General features: G+C 39.1%; 1 protein-coding gene across 4 annotated transcripts in view; it reads left to right on the top strand.

Annotated features, from left to right (window-relative positions):
• Positions 1-23,224, top strand: part of LOC128693299 (putative neural-cadherin 2) — a 251,714-nt gene extending 228,490 nt beyond the window's left edge. The window contains exons 18-24 of one of the 4 annotated variants that reach the window (XM_070089515.1): positions 1,508-1,697; positions 12,603-12,835; positions 12,996-13,211; positions 13,454-13,618; positions 20,643-21,711; positions 22,452-22,745; positions 23,189-23,224. In XM_070089515.1, coding sequence (XP_069945616.1) covers positions 1,508-1,697; positions 12,603-12,835; positions 12,996-13,211; positions 13,454-13,618; positions 20,643-20,962 — 1,124 coding nt within the window. In that variant the 3' untranslated portion in view covers positions 20,963-21,711; positions 22,452-22,745; positions 23,189-23,224. Of the gene's footprint in view, positions 1-1,507; positions 1,698-12,602; positions 12,836-12,992; positions 13,212-13,450; positions 13,619-20,642; positions 21,712-22,451; positions 22,746-23,188 lie in introns of all 4 variants that reach the window. The other 3 variants (XM_070089514.1, XM_070089513.1, XM_070089512.1) reach the window with 3 other exon arrangements.
• The last annotated feature ends 354 nt before the right edge of the window (positions 23,225-23,578 follow it).

The raw sequence follows: 23,578 nt of genomic DNA, 5'->3' as shown, positions 1-23,578 counted from the left end.
GTTCTGCTATCACATTCATTACCATGATTTGTCTCCTCAAATGGATTTGATGAGTTTTAATCTTTCCATGTCTGAGAACCATGCCACTAGTGACTCTGATGGTGTATAACTTATTTTTGTCCTGACCTATTTAATTTTTTATTTTGTTCAATCATTATTTGAAAATTTGGCTACACTTATCACAATAATCTTTCTTTTGTTCATTTTTAAATTCCATTTTTAATATACCTTTCCAAATTCATTAAGCAACTTTCGCAATTTCTGTTCAGAATCTCCGAAAAGCACCGTGTAATCGGCAAAAAAAAAATCTGTGACAACTCACACTTTGTATTAGATTCTTTGTCTTTTAATCCCTTTAACCTGTCCCCTCTTCCATACGTTTGCAACATCTACCACATTGCTTCCCTATTCACTTCTATCATATGCGCTTTCTGAATCCATAAATGCAACGAAAACTTCATTAGCCTTATCTAAATATTGTTCGTTTATAGTCTTCAATGTAAATACTTGTTCTACACCTCCCTTCCCGGCTCTTCCTAAAACTACGTTGTTTATCAACGATCCTGCTCTCTGTCTTACCCTTAATTCTTTCAGTAATAACCACTTTACCTGGTATACTCACAAGTCTATTGCATTATAATTTTTATGCTCTCTTTGTTTTATTTTATACAAAGGAACTATGCACGCTTTTCCCAATTCATGAGTACATTCCCCCCTTTCAAGCATTTATTAAACAAAGGCACTAACCACTTCCAAACTATATCCCTACCTATTTTAAAGATTTTTATCTTGATCCTATCAATCTCAGCTGATTACCCTCTTTCATTTTTACCCACTGCCGAGCACCTCCCCCACACTCATGACTGGCTATTCCTCACTTCTACAAAATGTTATATCCTGGTCAGTGCATGAAATCACTACCTCCCATTCTTCATCAACGTCAAACAGCTCAGAATATTCCCTTCATCTTCCCAATACCTCCACATCCTCATCTAATAACTCCCTCTTCTGTTTTTAATTTTTAAATTCATTCATTTCGTAGGCTTTCTCAACCTATTAATCTCCAAATCTTTTTTTTTCTCCGCAAAAACATTTTGATGCAGCCTCTCCCACTCTCATTTCTTCTCCTCTTTTACTCCTTAACGACTCACTTCTCTTTTACTCTCCGTATACACCACCTTATATCACTTCTGCCTTGTAAAATACTCTCGTATGCTATATTTTTTTGTGTCCTATCACTCTCATTGCCTCATCATTTCATCAATAGCTCCTCTTCCTTCCCGCACCCACCCTCCTATACCAACTAACGTTTCATGCACACTTTAACACTGGGTGCTTGTATAATCATATTTTTCACATATTTCATTTAAACACATTCACAATTATATTTAATCTTTAATAGAAATGTATTCTTTATATTAATTTACAAGTGAATGGTTGATTTATTGACTCATGTGCAGTCGAAAAATATTTGACCATATAATATAAAGAACTCTTGTCGATACAGCTTGCGTTGATGACGTTCGGGTGTGCGGGCGCGCTCTGCCTCTTACTCCAGCAGTTAATGGGACCAGTTGGGGACAAGTTACTACATCGGAGGGGCTGATGTCAGGTTGTCCAGCCCCTGATGCCTGCGCCAACATCACTTGCCCAACTCCACTCTCCTGCCATCCAACATGGGACAAACCCTCATGCAGGTCAGTGAAAAAACGTTAAGGTACATCACTTATTATATAGGTACACTGACCGATAAACTAGTGGTCACTGATATCTTAGTCCATGAAGGAAAACGTTTATGTCCGAAATGTTCTACATAATTCCAGTTAGCCTAGACCCCATACCACTTCCTTGTAACAACTGTAAATTTTTGAAATATATTTTATTTTAATTTTTATTTTCATTGTCATTGTCATTTTCATTATTGGAGCAATTACTACGCCACCTTCATGTATCTATCAGCGCTCATGTCGCGTCCTCAGCATAGAGCTTGAGCCAGTGAAAAGGTCATCTTATGACAAAGCAGAGCCATTTTCTGAACTTAGTTTTCGGAAATGCTGTAACTTCAGGTACAGAAGCTGTTTCATATTTTAATGTAATATCGTACAACGCATCCACTTCATATTATTTTTATGTACTAATGTGGGAAATTTTTAAAAGACAATATGCTAACACTTATTGTGAAACCACTCTGCAGCACACGTTGGGAGTACCAGAGTGATTGTTTAAAATCACTGAGGTATCAGATTGTTGAAGTCTATGATGCAAGGAAAGTTTATACACAACCCGCATATGGGAGAGAGGAGCTTATAGCTATAAAAAATTATCTTTTCAGAAAAAATATGTTCCTACTGAGTAGAGGTCTTCCCCCCATTAGCTGTAACCCATCTTTAAAGTGTAGCAGGTTAATATTAAGCTAGACACTGTTAGTGCTTCATGTACACAATTGATGGACTTTTGGCCTAGCATAAACATGTCCTGGTCGGTAGGATCTCGGATGCACATATTAAAAATAATGTTGACCTTACTGAAAGGCCCCAGAAATTGTATATCTCTCATGACTTTACCCTAGTGAGCTTTGATGTCAAAGTCCCTGTCCCTGGTTTGCTTTCGTACCTTGAAGAGGAACTAGAATACTTCCCCATGCCCTTCCCCACGAAAATAATAATTGAATTGATAAAATTTTGTGTTACTGATTGTAAGTTCGTGTTTGAAGGGAAATACTATGCTCAAAAACAAGGCATGGGAAATCCCCTCAGCCCATTACTCAGCAACTTGAACATGGAATTCTATGAGATTAGAATCCTTAAAGACATTCTCCCAGATAAAGCTAGTTGGTTCAGATACGTAGATGATGTTCATTGCCTATGGCCTAGAGATTCCAACATTGATGAGTTCCTACCTAGGCTCAGTGGTCTAGTACCTTCCATTAAGTTCTCTACAGAACATGAAATAAACAACACTTTGCCGTTTCTAGATGTTTTTATCGTGTTGATAGAAAATTCAAATTTACAGTTTATAGGAAGTCCACCAATGTGTCGTCATACATTCACTACTATTCCAACCACGAAACTAGGGTAAAAAGGAGTGTGTTCCTCACAATGTTTTTCAGAGCCTTGTACATCTGCAGTCCAGAGTACTTAAAGGACGAAAACAGCAAGATATACAGCATAGTCACAAAACCGAGATATCCTAGAGATTTTGTCGAGAAGGCACTAATGTCAGCAAGAAAGACTTTCTACAGGACTGAACCTAAGGAAGTGATTGCCAGGAAGAATGTACTAGTTTTACCATACAATGAGAACCTGGTTTACCTGTGTGAGGCATTAAAAAAGATCACTATAAACCTTGCTTTCAAAAACACTGGGATTGTGAAACAAAGGCTGAATAAAAACACACCCTCCAACAAAGTTGGTGGGGTTTACAAGATCCCATGTACTCAATGTCCTCTCTCATATGTTGGTCAAACAGGTAAACTTCTGGAAATCAGAATAGCCTAACATAAATACTCAGGTCAGGGCAGGAGTCGAACACTATCTTTAACCACGTTAGCTCCTGTAATCACCCACCAGGATGGGCTGCTGCCCAGATTATTGTACCAAACAGTTCTGTCATAGAACGAAACATAATTGAATCTTCTCTTTTGAAACATGACAGGAATGCCGTATATAACTCAAATTATAGGTTATACAAGCTCGATAGCTATTTATTAGCATCTAATGTACACAGCCTTAAACAACAATGCTATACAAAATCACAGGATTGCTCATGCCAGGTGGTTTCATGACGGATTGGTGATGCTCGACCTGTGTCTACGCACAAAAACTTCATGTTACGTCAAATGTGAATGGTTATAAAACGCATTTAGCTATTACTGTACCATACATTGACAGGTACACATGATTACGTGATAACATAAGTAGTGGGGTTAAAGGATATTAGAAGAAGAAATTGGGATCATAGAAACATTATCAGAATGGTATAGAAGATTCCCAAGTAAGGCATATTAATCGAGACAGAGAAGAATACAGTAGTAGACAATATTTAGGAAAAATATAAAGAGATACTTATGAATACCCCTGGGAACATTAGAGTACCCCAGACCGGGACATTTAACTGAACAAAGAAAACATTCATTTCCTTTCTTTTATTAATATATATATATATATATATATATATATATATATATATATATATATATATATATATATATATATATATATATATAATTGTAACCACGAACGAGTGGTATTGATCAATAACAACACTGCATTAGCCAAGGACTCGAACCCATGCTGCTTAGGCCTGCTTCATGGTAAGCGAAAACACATAGCGCTCTAACCCACAGGACCACGCAGTCCTACAAGAATGACGCACCCAGCCAAGCTAGGTGTTTTACCGTCATCCGAGGACATACAATGGAGTGGGTGCCTCTGAGCTAATATCATTCTACTTCCTGTTTGGTGTACTATGCCAACAAGCAGTTTTTTGTAATATTGTAACCACGAACCAGTGGTATTGATCTATAACAACACTGCAACTAGCCAAGGACTCGAACCCATGCGGGTTTTCCCCACCTCATGGTGAGCGAAAACACATGACGCTCTAACCCAAAGGACCACGCAATCCTGCAAGATTGAGCACCCAGCCATGCTAGGTGTTTTACCGTCATCCGAGGGCATACGGTGGTGTGGGTGCCTCTGAGCTAATTTCATTCTACTCCCTGTTTGGTGTATTAACCCAACGAGCAGCATTATATATCATTGTAACCACGAACGAGCGGTTACAATGAGGTCAGTGGTCACGTGTGGTCATACCTGCCTAAGCTCTTGGGAGTTAGCGTGGGCTGTTACCAAGCACCATGGATTGTTGTAGTGTTTTAGAATCCCAGGTTCAAGTGTTGAAGAAGGAGATTCTACTTCTTCAGGAGGAAAATAGGAGGCTGAAGCTTCGCATAGATGAGTTTGGGAGTGAGTGTGAGAAGGATTTAGCTGGTAAGGAGGAAATGGTCACCAGCAGTGGTGGTGGCAGCCGCGTTAAGTGGCAAGTGGTTTACAGTTCAGGAAGAAGGAAGATGAGAGTTCATAGAGAAGATGTAAAGGTAGGAAATCGATTCTCCGTTCTCCAAGACAAGTGTACTTCAGTGGTTAGTGAGAGTGAAGGTACCACTGGTTCCCCTGCTAATCAAGGTAAGAATATTTTAATAGTAGGCGATTCTCAGGTAAGATATATGGACAGAGAGTGTGCCTTCCTGGAGCTGGTGTTGGTGACATAGCCAGCAGGTTGGATAATATTATAGTAGGTAATGAGAACAAGCAGATTATCTGTCATAGTGCTGGGGGTAATGACATTGGGAAGGGCAGGAGAGAGGAGCTGCTGGATAAGTACAGGTCAGCCATAGAAGTAGTTAGGTCAAAGGGAGGGATCCCAGTCATATGTAGCATCTTGCCTAGAAAGGGAGTGGGGAATGAATGGATGTCTAGGGCACTTGGTATAAATTGCTGGCTAGACAGGTACTGCAAGGAACTTGCAATCCCATTCATTAATAACTGGCACCTATTCTTTGGGAAACGTGATACGTATGCAAGGGATGGGGTTCATCTCTCTGGGGATAGGGTGGTTGCATTAGCCAATTCGATTGAGAGGGTAATTGATGACTTGTCTAGGAATTTAAACTGATAGATTATAGAGATATAGGTGTTTGTGGGAAACAATCAGGCTGCAGCATTAGGGTTAAAAACAACAATTATTACCGGGATACCTCAGGGATATGTTTAGAAGACAATATTCAAAATAAAGTTGCTAGTAATGGCAAATCAGTTGATCAACAAAGAGAGATAGTAGAGGGCAATGAGTGATTAGCTCCCTTAAGGTTTACTATGCAAATAGTAGGAGTCTAAGAAATAAGAATGATGAGCTAAGATTACTTGCACGTGTAAGTAATATAGATATTATTGGTATAACAGAGACCTGGTTCAACCTGAAAGATAGAGAAATGCCTTCAGAATACAACATACAGGGTTATAAACTATTCCACACTGATAGGGTCAACAGGAAGGGTGGTGGTGTGGCGATATATGTCAGAGAAAATTTAAATTGTTGTCTTAGATATGGTATAAGATTAGAAACATCGAACAGAGAATCTGTTTGGCTACAGTTTCTCGAGGGACGTGACAAATTAATTTTGGGTGTGATTTATAGGCCCCCAAACCTTGATAGAGAGTGCAGTAAGCTATGGGACGAAATTCATAAGGCATCTAGATATGAAAATGTTATGATAATGGGAGATTTAAACTTTAGACAAATTGATTGGAACAATATGACAGGAAATCTTGAGTCTAGTGACTTTCTTGATACGGTTCAGGATTGCTTTTTAGAATAGGTTGTGACAGAACCAACTAGAAGAAACAATCTGCTTGACTTGGTTCTTGCCAACAAAGATTCACTAATTAATAATCTTGAGGTTAATGATGAGCTTGGGGAAAGTTATCACAAATCACTTAGTTTCAATATATCATGGAATTACCCAGATAACTGCAATCAAATCTCTGTCCCAGATTTTCGCTTAGCCGACTTCATGAGACTGAAAAATTACCTGGGTGGGCTAAACTGGGATGTCCTGACTATGGGTCAGGTAGGTGATCTTGGTTGTCAGTATGACGTTTTCAGAGTATAGTTCTAGCTGCCCAGACAACTTTTGTTCCGAGTAGGGAAATTAGATCCAACAAAATTTATCCCAAATGGATGAACAATAGATTAAAACATCTGATTGGTCAAAAGAGAGGCATATATAGGCGTATCGAAAGAGGGGATGGGCGGTTAAGAAATCAATATATTCAATTAAAGAGAGAAATAAAGAAAGGAATAAGAAAAGCAAAAAGTGATTATGAGGCTAAGGTCGCAATGGATTCAAAGACTAAGCCAAAAGGGTTCTTTCAGGTATACAGAAGTAAGATTAGGGACAAGATTGGCCCACTTAAGAGTAACTCATGTCAGATCACTGACAGTGATAAGGATATGTATGAAATTCTCAATACCTACTTCCTCTCAGTTTTCACCCAGGAAAATACTAGCGATATTCCTGAAATAATAGATTATGTAGAACAGGAACAGGACGATAATAAACTATGCACGATTGCGGTAACTAGTGACCTGGTCCTCAGATAAACAGACAAAACTAAAACCTAACAAATCCCCAGGTCCTGATGAACTGTTTGCAAGGGTGTTAAAGGAATGTAAAGAGGAACCTAGCATACCTTTGGCTAATCTTTTTAACATATCACTACAAACTGGCATAGTGCCTGATAAGTGGAAAATGGCAAATATAATACCTATTTACAAGGCAGGTGACAGGTCCTTGGCTCCGAACTATAGACCAACAAGCCTTACCTCCATAGTGGGAAAGTTTATGATGTCAAAAATTGCCGAAGCAATTTGTAGGCATCTTGATAGGCCCAGATTGATTAATGAATCTCAACACGGTTTTACAAAGGGGCATTCCTGTCTTATGAATTTACTAACTTTCTTCGCTAAGGTGTTTGAGGATGTAGATCATGGTAACGAATATGATATTGTGTATATGGACTTCAGTAAGGTTTTCGATAGAGTTCCACACCAGAGGCTACTGAGGAAACTTAAGGCACAGGAGGAGAAATTTTTTCCTGGGAAGAGGCATGGCTGACAAATAGGCAGCATAGAGTTTGCATAAATGGGGAGAAATCACTAGCGGTGTTCCTCAAAGGTCAGTGTTGGGCCTGTTGTTGTTTACAATTTACATAAACGATATAGATGAGGGGATAAATAGCGACATAAGCAAATTTGCTGATGACACCAAAATAGGCCGTCCAATTCATTCTAATGAGGACACTAGAGTACTCCAGAATGATTTGAATAGACTGATGCAACGATCGGAGAAGTGGCAGATGCAGTTTAGTATAGACAAATGCAAAGTTCTAAATGTTGGACAGGTAAATAACCATGCCACATATAAACTAAATAATGTAGATTTTAATACTACTGATTGCGAAAAGGATATAGGAGTTCTGGTTAGCAGTAATCTAAAACCAAGACAACAGTGCATTAATGTTAGCAATAAAGCTAACAGAATTCTTGGCTTCATATCTAGAAGTATAAATAATAGAAGTCCTCAGGTTGGTTAGGCCTCATTTAGACTATGCTGCTCAGTTCTGGTCACCGTATTACGGAATGGGTATAAATGCTTTGGAAAACGTACAGTGGAGGATGACAAAGATGATCCCATGTATCAGAAGTCTTCCCTATGAGGATAGACTGAGGGTCCTGAATCTGCACTCTCTCGAAAGGCGTAGAATTAGGGGGGATATGATCGAGGTGTATAAATGTAAAACAGGAATAAATAAAGGGGATGTAAATAGCGTGCTGAAAATTTCCAGCCAAGACAGGACTCGCATGGTTTCAAGTTGGAAAAATTCGGATTCAGGAAGGATATAGGAAAGCACTGGTTTGGTAATAGGGTTGTGGATGAGTGGAACAAACTCCCGAGTACAGTTATTCAGGCTAAAACGTTGTGTAGTTTTAAAAATAGGTTAAATACATGAGTGGGTGTGGGTGGGTGTGAGCTGGACCTGACTAGCTTGTGCTGCTGGGTCTGGTGCCGTGCTCCTTCCTTGAGTGGAGATAACCAGACTGGGTGGGTCATTGGGCTAATCCGAGGGGGGGTCATTGGGCTAATCCAGGGGGGGCATGGACCTGCTCCGCATGGGTCAGTAGGCCTGTTGCAGTGTTCCTTCTTTCTTATGATCTTAATAACAACACTGCGACTAGCCAAGGACTCGAACTCATGCTGCTTTGGCCCGCCTCATGGTGAGCAAAAACACATGATGCTGTAACCCACAGGACCATGCAATCCTACAAGAAAGACATACCCAGCCAAGCTAGGTGTTTTACCGTCATCCAAGGACATAAGGTGGTGTGGGTGCCTCTGAGCTAATTTCATTCTACTCCCTGTGTGGTGTATTAGCCCAACGAGCAGTATTTTATATTATTGTAACCACGAACGAGTGATATTGATCAGTAACAACAATGCGACTAGTCAAGGACTCGAAACCATGCTGCTTTGGCCCGCCTCATGGCCAGTGAAAACACATAACTTCTAACCCACAGGACCACACAGTCCAACAAGAATGACGTACCCAGCCAAGCTAGCTGTTTTACATATAGTTTTAATAAAGATTAGAATTTTATTATTAAATTGTTTAATTAACGAAAGGATTTGTATCAAAAACTACCACGTTACCTTTATTTTGTTAGTTTTCCAGAGAAACATGAGTTCACAAAGAGCCTGCTTAAACAATCACAAAGCATTTTGCTGCATTTTTCTTGAACACACTTTGCAAAAGCAAATAAAAAAATCACAGATTTTGTAAACCAAGCTTATCTTGCTTATTTTGGAATGGCGCTTCGGGAACAAGTCTAGTCCTAGGCTCCCATAATGGCTGGAATAACCTGCGTAGAATGCTTACGACAGTGGAGAAATATGCAAAGGAACAGTTTTAACTTCGATGTACGTATGGTGTGGAGAGGGTCAAGAAAACCACCACGACAATTGTTGTTTCTGTATTATGAATGTGAAAGGTTTCAGTCGATACAAGAAAGTTATTTGAGAATATCCTAATTTAGAGACAGCAAGGGGACTTGTGCCACACAGCGAAGACGTTCCTATATCTGACCTTCCGTTGTCAAATGTTGAAGAAACTCGGGGTTCAGGATGTTTCACAGGTGAAAGCAGTGGAAATGAATATGAAGTAAGCAAATCAACACCCCAGCAGTTCTCCCAAGAAGTACTGAGTGGTCTGATCGCTGACCTCAGTCTGTCAAGCAGGCATCTGAATTTTTAGCATCCAGACTAAAAATAAAAGAACCGTCTACAACAGGAAGTTAAAATAACAGCTTATCAGACAAGAGAGGTTGAACTCTTCCCTTACATCAGCCAGGATGAAGAAGTAGTATGCTGCATTAACATCTTTGGACTTCTTCCTCTAATGGGACTTGAAAATCAACTAGGAGATTGGCGGCTGTTCATAGACAGCTCCTTTAAAAGCTGGAAATGTGTCTTATTGCACGATGGTAACCAATATGCATCTCTTTCAATTGCTCACTCAACAAAACTTAAAGAACATGTAAATATCAAAATGGTATTGCAGAAGCCATACTATCATGAGCACAAGATGTCTGTTTGTGCTTATCTGAAGATGGTAAACTCCTTGCTTAGGCAACAGAGTGAATATAAGAGGTACCTTTGTTATATCTGATTGTTGGACAGTATGGAGAAGGTAGATCATTGGACAACAGTGACATGGCCTTGAAGAGAAAAGATGACTGTAGGTATAGCAAATATCGTTAACTGGGACTGGGATAACATTATTCTGTCACCACTCCACATTAAGTTAGAGCTAATGAAGCAATTCGTTAAGGCCTTTGACAAAGATGACAGTTGCTTCGAATACATTTGTGGATCGTTCCCTGGACTAAGTATGAAAAAACTGAAAGCTGGAATCTTTCATGGCCCTCAAATTCCAAAGCATATAAAGGATTTTAATAATTTCACAAACTGAATGAATGGTGCTGATGATTCTGTATGGAGCAGTTAAGTGCTGGTTGTCAAGAAGTTCTTCGGTGTTCACAAAGCAGACACTTATGAAGAACTGGTGCAAAGTATTAACATTGGTAGAATTACCGACATGTTAAGTGAAAGGATACAAATGCAAAGGCTTGACAAAGCTCCTGGAGAGCGAAACGTCGACACAATAAAATGTCACATTAGTTACATTTGTGTCCCTTTACTTAACAAACTGTTGCAAAACATGCTGACAAGCTTTAAGAATTTAGGTACTAATATGAGTATAAAGGTACACTTTCCCCATAGCCACCTAGACAGATTTCCACGTAATCTTGGTAACATCAGTAAGAAACAGTGGAAGAGGTTCCATCAAGATAAAATGGTGGTGGAGGAAAAGTTTGATATCAAGGTAGATGGGACACACACGGGACTGTGCTGATGACCATCATAGAAGAAAATCGTATAAACGACGTTTTCACAAGCAGTAATTAGTGGTAACTGAATTATCTTACTTTGTTAATCTGTTATTATAGAGAAAGAAGTGCTATTAAATGATTTGACTTTTGCATGATCTTAAAAATAATTTCAATGCAGTTTGTAAGTTAGTCTCCCCTGATCAATATACTTTAATATCTTTTATGTTTTCCAGTGGATACTAAATTATCGAAAACTAGATCCTAACAAAACCATTGACATATCCGGAATCAGCACCGCAAAATTATCCTAAAATCGGAAAATCGGTGTAAGATCATTGGCAAGAAATGCGTGTTGACCATAATCATTCTGTGTATAATACATTCAATAATCACTGATACATACATAAAGCAACTACTGTGATCTGATTACGATGTGACTTTCTGGTACCTGTCTCACTGATGTAGTCGCTCGATGCGTGTCATTCCCTATCATTACTGGAAGTAATGATTTGAGAGGTTATACAAAAAATAAGATGCGTGAGAATGTTAAAAGATTGTAAGTTAAAGTATTAACAATTTCCTAGAAAATAATATATGATTTTCAACAAGAGAAAGCACCAATATTCACAAAATAAGTTTTAAAAATGCAAAATGCAGAAGTCAAAATTGTTCCTTAAAATTATTAAAATGTATTAGAATCCAAATTTCAACTCGATTAAGGATTAGGTTAGGTAAGGTTCGTCAGGAAACAGGACAAATGTTTCCTGACGCGGGTCTTAGTCAGATGATGACCCGCCTTTGGAGCTTTTGGTCATCTGACCGAGGCCTTCCGCTGGCTTACCGGTCCACCCCTTTAAAAATTATGGTCATTTATAACCATTGTTCGATTAAGGAGTCAGGAGCTGGGGTGAGACGAGACATAAGAAGAAAATGAGATTCTGACATACAGGCTTACTGTCATTCCTGAGGTAAAAAGCTTTTATCGGAGACTTCTTGGTAGAGCGAATAACTTAAGATATGAAAAAGAAAATACCATTAGGAGTCCAGATTTCTTTTTTTTTTTACACAAGCAAGTAGAAATAGACATTAATGTCATCACACTACCACTGATTATGAGACAGCATCCCTGGTAGTTTTGGCACCAGGCATAATAATAATAATATAATATTTTTATTTACTACAAGTACATGTACATGGTATACAGGCCTAACTGACATCAATGACATACTACTATATAGAAATCCCCTTGTTATGCAGAGCATTTCGGGTAAATTAGGTCAGTTTTGTCCCAGGATGCGACCCACACCAGTGGACTAACGCCCAGGTACTCATTTTACTGATGGGTGAATATAGATAACCGGTGTAAGGAAACACTTCCGATGTTTCCACCTCTTCATCGGGAATCGAACCCAGACCCTCACCGTATGAAGCATGAGCTTTTGCCACCAGGGCACGGAGCACCCCACCCCCTCTCTATTTAGCCCATACCAGGAAGCATTGTGTACAACAGTTTTGGTATTCACACTTCAAATACAAAATGTTGGTAGCATTTACCCAGACTCTGACTTGATTCTTTACCTTCCTACTAATAGCTGTGGACCAGGTAGGCAGCAAGGAAGTCGGGAGTGCCAAGATCTGGACGAGTGTCTGTGGAAACCATGCTTGCACGGTGGCACTTGCTTCAACAAGGAGGCAGGCTTTTTGTGTCTTTGCAGCCCTGCATACACAGGTGAATTCTGCCAGTGGAGGACAGTGGCCGGCAGTACCCACCCTCTGGCAGTCACCACCGCCATTGTCGGCCTCTCTCTCTCCCTCCTCATTCTCGGTTTGTATTAAAAACAACACACCAATTCATTTTATTCCTAAACTTCTTTCACAGAACTTTGATATAAACATAGTTGAGAAGAAGATTCTTTCTCCTTTTCATAAGCACATTTGAAAATAATATATTAGGATTTTTAGAAAAGGGCATTTCTCTTCAGCAGTAATATTCGGTGTGGTGTACTGCGTGCATCTCCGCCGGCGATGGAACAATCGAGCTCGAGAAGAAAGAGTGGATACTGAGGGAGGAACTATTTTAGAAGTGAAATATAGTGATTATGAGGACACAAACTTCCGTGGGTTGAAGCCTGATGAAACTCAAGAAACACTTGTAGAGTGCCTTAAACTGAGAGTTTCTTGTGGAGAGCATAATATAACAGGTTAAGATAAAGTATAATAGTTCATGTAATTTATGAAGCATTAAAGGATAATTCTTTAAAGAGAGATTGCTTTTATCATAAGTAAATTGCAAAATAAATAAGGGTTTACCACAAAATGCAAAAAGCTCATAAATGGAAAGAATATCCTAAGGTATACTGAGATTTTTCATAATGCACAATATTTTAGGTAAAAAAAAAACATTCTTTCTCTTCTGTTCCTATTTGTGTGCTATTTCCAGCAGGAGAGCGACCCGGCGAGACTATGTCATTCACCGACGTGGCCACACCCTGTACTGAGGGTAGTGGAGGACACCAACCAGAGGTTCTTCTGCCGAAAGATGACCTACGTGCCTATGCCTACGAGGGCGACGGATCATCTGCTGGTTCCTTTACCTCTACTGTATCAGGTCAGCCAGTAGCATTATTGGAAGAAGAGCAATCATTTTAAGGTATTGGTCATATCCGGTCAGATATCAGCATTAATTAACTATAAGTTGTTATATTTCTTCCAGTTTAATAGCCTGTTTAGATACATGACTTTGTAGATAAATAATATCATGCTATTTTAATTTATTATCGTCTGTTTATTTTTAATATCCATTTTATTAGCTATTTGCACGCAATTGCTTTCTGCAATTTTATTTTGCTTTCACTTTGTTTAATATCTCATTACCTACGTGTCCAGTTAGGCACAGATGTTCCTAACTGGATGTGCCTATGAGAGACCTCTTAGCCAGATGTACCTATGAGAGACCTCTTAGCCAGATGTGCCTATGAGAGACCTCTTAGCCAGATGTGCCTATGAGAGACCTCTTAGCCAGATGTGCCTATGAGAGACCTCATAGCCAGATGTGCCTATGAGAGACCTCTTAGCCAGATGTGCCTATGAGAGACCTCTTAGCCAGATGTGCCTATGAGAGACCTCTTAGCCAGATATGCCTATGAGAGACCTCTTAGCCAGATGTGCCTATGAGAGACCTCTTAGCCAGATGTGCCTATGAGAGACCTCTTAGCCAGATGTGCCTATGAGAGACCTCTTAGCCAGATGTGCATATGAGAGACCTCTTAGCCAGATGTGCCTATGAGAGACCTCTTAGCCAGAACCCTAAACTAAACTATAGACATTTTAATAAACCATGATCTTCCCGTCTCCTACATGATATAGTTAGCTTGTAAGATATAACGCAAATTAATGGCAAGAGCGTCATTGACACATATCGACGGTATAGATACCTAAAGAAATCTTAATCCCTAAAATATGCTTTTTTTAAACATTATATATATATATATATATATATATATATATATATATATATATATATATATATATATATATATATATATATATATATAGATAGATAGATAGATAGATAGATATATCACCAAGGCAGGGTGGCCTGAGAAACACAAATATTCATCATCATTCGCTCCATCACTGTCTTGCCAGAGGCGTACTTACACTACAGTTATAAAACTGCAACATTAATATCCCTTCTTCAGAATGCAGACACTGTACTTCCCATCTCCAGGAATCAAGTACGGCCTGCCAGTTTCCCGGAATCGCTTCGTACACTCCAACAGCACATAAAGTCCTAAAAACCATTTGTCTTCATTTGCTATTATCTAACACGCTCACGCAAGCTTGCTGGAAGTCTAAACCCCCTCGCACACAAAACTTCCTTTACCCCCTCCCTCCAACTTTTCCTAGTAAATTGCAAAATAAATAAAGGTTTACCACAAAATGCAAAAAAAACTCATAGATTTTTCATAATACACAACATTTTAGGTAAAAAAAAAATTCTTTATCTTCTGTTCCTATTTGTGTGCTATTTCCAGCAGGAGAGCGACCCGGCGAGACTATGTCATTCACCGGCACCCCTCGCACACAAAACCTCCTTTACCCCCTACCTCCAACTTTTCCTAGGCCGATCCCTACCCCGCCTTCCCTCCACTAAAGATTTATACACTCGAAGTAATTCTGTTTTGTTCCACCCTCTCTACATGTCCAAACCATCTCAACAACCCCTCCAAAACCCTCTGAATAATAGTTTTTGTAATACTGCACCTCCTCCTATTCTCCAAACTATGGATTCTCTGCATTATATTCACACCACACATTGCCCTCATACATTACATCTCCACTGCCTCCAGCCTTCTCCTTGTTGCAACATACATCACCCATGCCTCACTCCCATAGAAGAGCGTTGGTATAACTATATTCTCACGGTTCCCCGTGGCCTGGAGGTTAAGCTCTAGTTTCACACGGCGAGGGTAGGCGTTCGATTCCCAGCGCGGGTAGAACCATTGGGCGTGTTTCTATACACCGGTTGTCTATGTTCACCCATTCCTAAAATAGGCACCTTGGAGTTAGTCAACTGGTGTGGGTCGCATCCTGGGACAATTACTTAATTTGCCTGAAATGCTCTACATAACAAGGGGCTTCCTATATAGTAGTATGTCATTGATGTCAGCTAGGCCTATATACCTTGTACATGTACTTGTACTAAATAAAGATTCTATTATTATTATTTTTATTATTATTATTATTATTATTATTATTATTATTATTGTTATTATTATTATGCAATCCCCTCTTTGCCTTCACGGACAAAATTCTTTGTCTCTACAGACTCCTCAGTGTGCCACTCACCTTTTTCACCTTGTCAGTTCTCTCTCTCTCTCTCTCTCTCTCTCTCTCTCTCTCTCTCTTTCTATATATATATATATATATATATATATATATATATATATATATATATATATATATATATATATATATATATATATATATATATATATATATATGGTGCTGCTCCAGCACCAAACCCTAGTGCAGCACTGGCTCACAAACAGCCAAGCTGGGATGGCCCAATTGCTGAAAAGGTGCTTGCCAACATGCTCAGGGCTGCAACATCAGATAGGGAGATTGCCCGTCTCCAGGCTGTGAGTGCACATCACTCCGGGGACTTCCTCCAAACAGTTCCCATATCGGCAATGGGAACGCGACTCGACCCTAAGACCCTCCGTATTGCAGTGGCTCTGCGCCTTGCTGCCCCAATTCACACAGAATATATGTGTATTTGCGGCGAAGTGCAAGCAGACCAACACGGTCTACATGGTCTTAACTGTTCCAAAACCAAGGGCTGGCATGCAAGACGCAATGAGGTCAACGACATCATTAAGAGAACCCTTGCTACAGCTGGATGCCCTGCCGAGAGGGAGCCACGATCACTTGCAGCAAACAATACCCACAACCCAGCAAACCGCCCCGACGGGATCACCATCTATCCTTGGAAGAATGGCAAGCTCTTAGCATGGGACTATACCTGTGTGTCCACAATGGCTGACACCTATATCCATCACAGTGTGGGGCGACAGGGAGGAGCTGCTGACCACAGGGAGGAGTACAAGATCAACAAGTACAGGGACATTAGCCAACAGTATCAATTTGTCCCAGTGGGATCGGAGACCTTGGGATCATGGGGAAAAAATGCCACACGTTTCCTTAAAGAATTGGGTTCCAGACTCATCGACACCACCAGGGACCCAAGGGCAGCCACTTTCATGTTCCAGCTCCTCAGCGTCGCCATCCAGAGGGGAAATGCTTGCTGCATACTTGGCTCACGTCAAGCCTCGGAGGAGCTGGAGGAAATTCATGATCTTTGATACATTGTGCCATTGTATTCATGTTTATGTTTTTTTCTGTAAATGTATTTTGTTTATTAATAAATGTTCACATAGAATAAAAAATATATAGGGGGTGGTAGGAGATGAAAATATTCAAACAGCTCCGGGGAGAACCTTGAGTTTTCCCTGAGGTACGTTTATTGTCTTCTCTGAGGATGAGGGTCCCCATTCCAGCTATAGAGGTGGTACTTCTCTATATATACATATATATATTATATATATATTTTTTTTATTAACACACTGGCCGATTCCCACCAAGGCAGGGTGGCCCGAAAAAGAAAAACTTTCACCATCATTCACTCCATCACTGTCTGGCCAGAAGGGTGCTTTACACTACAGTTTTTAAATTGCAACATTAACACCCCTCCTTCAGTTAACAAGAACTTATTAGAAATTAAGCCCTTTCTAAAAAAATTGCATTATACTTGCAAAGAAATATTTTTTCATTTATGTTAATGTAAAAAATTATAATTTTGTACCAAAAGAACTTTAGGAAACTTACCTAATCTTATTATAACAAGCTCAATTTAATTTAGCCTACTCCAACTAAATATATTTTAGATAAGTTTACAATAATTTAATGATAAACTTACACAATGAAATATTTTTGTTTTCGTTAGGTTCAACATGATTTTTGCGAAATTACCGAATGCACAAATTTTCGCTTGCCTTATTCGGTAAGAAAAGCGTTGCTATATAAGCTAAAATCGAAAGTTTTAACTTTTCGGCACGGCTTTATTTTCGCCAAAAATCTTTTTGAACCTAATGAGAAAAAATGTATTTCATTGTGTATGTTTATTATTAAAATATTGTAAACTTGTCCAAAATACTTTTAGTTGGATTAGACTAAATTAAATTGCACTTGTTATAATAAGGTTTTCAAAGATTCTTTAGGTACAAAATTATTAATTTTTACATAAATATAAATGAAAAACTATACCTTAAACCGTATAAGAGAAAATTTTTGAAAGGACTTAATATTAAATGATTTCTTGCTAATTAACCACTTTTATCTATTAATCACGACATTTTTTTTTATTATCACACTGGCCGATTCCCACCAAGGCAGGGTGGCCCGAAAAAGAAAAACTTTCACCATCATTCACTCCATCACTGTCTTGCCAGAAGGGTGCTTTACACTACAGTTTTTAAACTGCAACATTAACACCCCTCCTTCAGAGTGCAGGCACTGTACTTCCCATCTCCAGGACTCAAGTCCGGCCTGCCGGTTTCCCTGAACCCTTTCATAAATGTTACTTTGCTCACACTCCAACAGCACGTCAAGTATTAAAAACCATTCGACTCCATTCACTCCTATCAAACACGCTCACGCACGCCTGCTGGAAGTCCAAGCCCCTCGCACACAAAACCTCCTTTACCCCCCTCCCTCCAACCTTTCCTAGGCCGACCCCTACCCCGCCTTCCTTCCACTACAGACTGATACACTCTTGAAGTCATTCTGTTTCGCTCCATTCTCTCTACATGTCCGAACCACCTCAACAACCCTTCCTCAGCCCTCTGAACAACAGTTTTGGTAATCCCGCACCTCGTCCTAACTTCCAAACTACGAATTCTCTGCATTATATTCACACCACACATTGCCCTCAGACATGACATCTCCACTGCCTCCAGCCTTCTCCTCGCTGCAACATTCATCACCCATGCTTCACACCCATATAAGAGTGTTGGTAAAACTATACTCTCATACATTCCCCTCTTTGCCTCCAAGGACAAAGTTCTTTGTCTCCACAGACTCCTAAGTGCACCACTCACCCTATTCCCCTCATCAATTCTATGATTCACCACATCCTTCATAGACCCATCCGCTGACACGTCCACTCCCAGATATCTGAATACATTCACTTCCTCCATACTCTCTCCCTCCAATCTGATATCCAATCTTTCATCACCTAATATTTTTGTTATTCTCATAACCTTACTCTTTCCTGTATTCACTTTTAATTTTCTTCTTTTGCACACCCTACCAAATTCATCCACCAATCTCTGCAACTTCTCTTCAGAATCTCCCAAGAGCACAGTGTCATCAGCAAAGAACAACTGTGACAACTCCCACTTTATGTGTGATTCTTTATCTTTTAACTCCACGCCTCTTGTCAAGACCCTCGCATTTACTTCTCTTACAACCCCATCTATAAATATATTAAACAACCACGGTGACATCACACATCCTTGTCTAAGGCCTACATTTACTGGGAAATAATTTCCCTCTTTCCTACATACTCTAACTTGAGCCTCACTATCCTCGTAAAAACTCTTCACTGCTTTCAGTAACCTACCTCCTACACCATACACCTGCAACATCTGCCACATTGCCCCCCTATCCACCCTGTCATACGCCTTTTCCAAATCCATAAATGCCACAAAAGACCTCTTTAGCCTTATCTAAATACTGTTCACATGTATGTTTCACTGTAAACACCTGGTGTACACACTCCCTACCTTTCCTAAAGCCTCCTTGTTCATCTGCTATCCTATTCTCAGTCTTACTTTTAATTTTTTCAATAATAACTCTACTATACACTTTACCAGGTATTCGCAACAGACTTATCCCCCTATAATTTTTGCACTCTCTTTTGTCCCCTTTGCCTTTATACAAAGGAACTATGCATGCTCTCTGCCAATCCCTAGGTACCTTACCCTCTTCCATACATTTATTAAATAATTGCACCAACCACTCCAAAACTATATCCCCACCTGCTTTTAACATTTCTATCTTCATCCCATCAATCCCGGCTGCCTTACCCCCTTTCATTTTACCTACTGCCTCACGAACTTCCCCCACACTCACAACTGGCTCTTCCTCACTCCTACAAGATGTTATTCCTCCTTGCCCTACACAAAATCACAGCTTCCCTATCTTCATCAACATTTAACAATTCCTCAAAATATTCCCTTCATCTTCCCAATACCTCTAACTCTCCATTTAATAACTCTCCTCTCCTATTTTTAACTGACAAATCCATTTGTTCTCTAGGCTTCCTTAACTTGTTAATCTCACTCCAAAACTTTTTCTTATTTTCAAGAAAATTTGTTGATAACATCTCACCCACTCTCTCATTTGCTCTCTTTTTACATTGCTTCACCGCTCTCTTAACCTCTCTCTTTTTCTTCATATACTCTTCCCTCCTTGCATTACTTCTACTTTGTAAAATATATACAAATATGTTCTTATCTGGATGTGGGATCGAAACTCGGCCAGCCGCAGTTTGATAAATGATTCATTACCACTTATTTCGAAGTTTCATTACTCTATAGACTGATTGCGGAGGCTGGTATTCAAACGAGAGGAGGTTGAAATTAACCCTGAGCTTACCAATGCCACAAGTGTTCTCGGACCATGAGCAACACCTAGCTCTGCTGGGTGCATGGTTCTTGTAGGATCGGTGGTTGAGTGGGATCGAATCTCGGCTAGCCGCAATTTGGTAAATGATATATATATGTGTGTGTGTGTGTGTGTGTGTGTGTGTGTGTGTGTGTGTGTGTGTGTGTGTATGTGTATGTGTATGTGTATGTGCGTGTGCGTGTGTGTGTGTGTGTGTGTGTGTGTGTGCATGACATAATTTTGTCTATAGCAAACTTGGTAAATTTTTTAGTTAACTTGAAAATTATATCTATTTTTATGGAATTTTTTTATGTTCACTTGTGTTTCAGATTACTTTTAAGTAATTTTAAAGTACCTTTTTTATTTAATGCTAAACTGAACAATGTTATACATATTTTCAGGCTTGAGAATGGAACTGGAGGAAGAAGAGGACATTAAGCCTTTGGTGCCAGAGTTTCTGCAAGTGATCGATCTCTTGAACAATCTTCCCGAGGGGTCCAGGCCGTACGCTGCACCTCCGGAGGAGAAGGAAATACGAGTAATAGGATGTCGGAAGTCAAGTACTAAGAATGAACGAAGTACTAAGTTATTATGTTTCATCAAGAGGCGGTATCTACCTTCTACTGATGACCATACTTGCCATGATCTTCCCAGGTGTGTCGGTAATACCAGCTCCAGGGGTGGTGAGAACAGTGGTGGAGAGGTATCAACAATCTGCTGACACCGGCACCACCCAGGGTGAACCATATTTTGGTTTGGGTGCTGACACAGGCCAGGGTCTAATGACCAAATCTTGCTGAATGACACCTATATCAGCTAAAACAAGGAATATCGTTCTTGGAAATCTATTATTTGAAGCTCATGACCAGTTTATAATCTTGATGTGAAATTCCTCATCTGCAATTAGCAAGTTTTAAATCAAAAGAAATCGGAGTTATAACTCTTCACGGACACCCTAATCAAAAACACTATACGTCACTTGGACTTCTATACATGTCAAATATCATGTGAGACCTCTACCATCCTTTCTGACGAGGGGGAAGTAAAATACTCATTTAGGACGGTGATCAGTATGCTTTTCACATATTTAGAATTTTAAATATTCCTTGTGATGATGAACACTTGTTAACCCATTTGAGCAGTACAGTCGACTTAATGAGAAGTAACATATCGTTGGATATTTGTTGGAATTACGCCCACTGCAGCCAGTCTGAGGAAGAGCTGTAATATGTAAATAAGTGCCTTGAAGCAGCCTAGTGGTCATTCGGCATAGTCGTCGCTGTTCACATATAGAGAAAAGAGTAGTGGACCAGTGTCGGTCACCATACTTGTCAGTGCAAGGAAGCTAATGTGTTACCTAGTGAACACCAGTAATCATTCATTTACATCATCGATATTATAATAATCAGCAGACGCATTTTGTAGCACTGTTGGAAGTGCCTGGCCCTTTTCTCTCACCATACCTGCACGGTTCGTATTCCTCATTTTGCATATAGCTTTTCTCATCATCATCATAATCACCATTTTCTCTCTCTCATATACACACCCACAGTCACATACACATTTATAAACTCATAAACATACATTCACAAGCTCACACACACACACACACACACACACACACACACACACACACACACACACACACACACACACACACACACACACACACACACACACACACACACACACACATACATATACACACATTCTCACACATACAAACCTTATTCATTTAATTTTTTATAGGGTTGAAATATGACTCAGGATATACTTTCACATCCATTTTATTATATAAACTGTTTGCTTCTATTAGCCAGAAAACCAGCAAGAAAGCTAAAAATATTTAGAACTGTACATTAAATGTTCTAATTATATATAAGAGGGTACATCAAATGGCTAACTCAAAAAAATAATCAAAATAAATTTTGAAAATACAGTTACAAGATTGATCGGAAACATTATCTTTAGCGTGTGAGGAAAAAGGGAAAAAAACTATCACATAGGAAAACTGACGAAAATTCTTTTGGTAGTTTTTTTGATGGCTGGACAAATGAACGAGTGTTAAACAGTTAGGTATGAGTTGGACCCGCCAATTACTGGCCAACAGACCTACTGCATCACATTTTTTTTTTCTTATTGGCTTATTTTTTCCTGTTGCTGACTGAAAAATACAGTGATAAGTGATATACCTTTTCTTATTCCTGCAGGTACATGTGGCGTAGTTTGTGCTGGGAAATATAGAGGATCCAGTCACCATTCAGAAGGATACCCAAGAAAGTTCTTGGTTATTTTGATGACTAAGTTAGCACTCCGTCTGATGCTACGGTCAGCCTTGGTAATTCAGAAGACCGTAGGATGCTAAACCCTTTCCTCGGTAATTCAAAGGACACAGTCACTGCCCAGTGGTGGTGGTGAGACAACCATTCACTATGAAACTTCTCTTATCGTCATCACTTCACCACATATACATCACCTCCTGGGAATGCAAGACCGGGGTGCAGGTATTGCAGGGTTTATGTTAGTTTTTTTAAGTAACAAAAAAATTACATATATTCCTTTAAATTGGACTAACTGCAGTTTAATAAATGTCCATTATTATGTAAATTAGATTCTTTTATAATACATAAAATTGGTGAGGAGTATATGTTATGTTGACAATTTCGTCTTTACCTCACATGGCTCCCTTTACACCTTACCTTACACGTCACCTCACTATAAACTTTTGAACAGTGGAAATATATCTTCCACGTTCAATGTGTAAGGTCACAAACAACCCATTGACAGCATGTGTGAGCTCTGCTATATAAACCGGTTTGTTTTCAACAATAGCTGTAATTTGATAATGTGAAAAATCACGAAAGCACTTGGAATAGTATTTTTTATTCAGGTTATATTAAATGCAGTCCTCTAATATACTTATTTACCAATGTCTTTTCCATTGCAGAATCTACCAACTTCACTACTCCAACAAACATTGTAACAAGTTAAATAAAAAAAATTTGAATATAGTTTTTTCGTTTAATGAGAAAATAAATATATATATATTTAATTTACTGTGTACAGTGCTCATGAATGAAGCAAAACCATAAGATAATTATGCATAATATTTTATTTAGGTATTTGCAGTACCTAATTCATAGTATATAACTGTATCATTATCACTGACGCCAAATTTTAAGATATTTTGCTTCGATAAACAACAGCCTGGTGCCATACATAATTTTTTTTTTATTCTATATAGCTTATATCAATCAGAATTGTGTATCTGCCCTAAAATGGTAGACTCTCATTTAAAGGCTTATTTTTCTAACATTAATTTCTTTTGAAATTAATG

Source organism: Cherax quadricarinatus, chromosome 28 (assembly GCF_038502225.1).
Source record: "Cherax quadricarinatus isolate ZL_2023a chromosome 28, ASM3850222v1, whole genome shotgun sequence".
Lineage (NCBI taxonomy): Eukaryota > Metazoa > Arthropoda > Malacostraca > Decapoda > Parastacidae > Cherax > Cherax quadricarinatus.
This window is presented reverse-complemented; position numbering and strand designations above follow the sequence as displayed.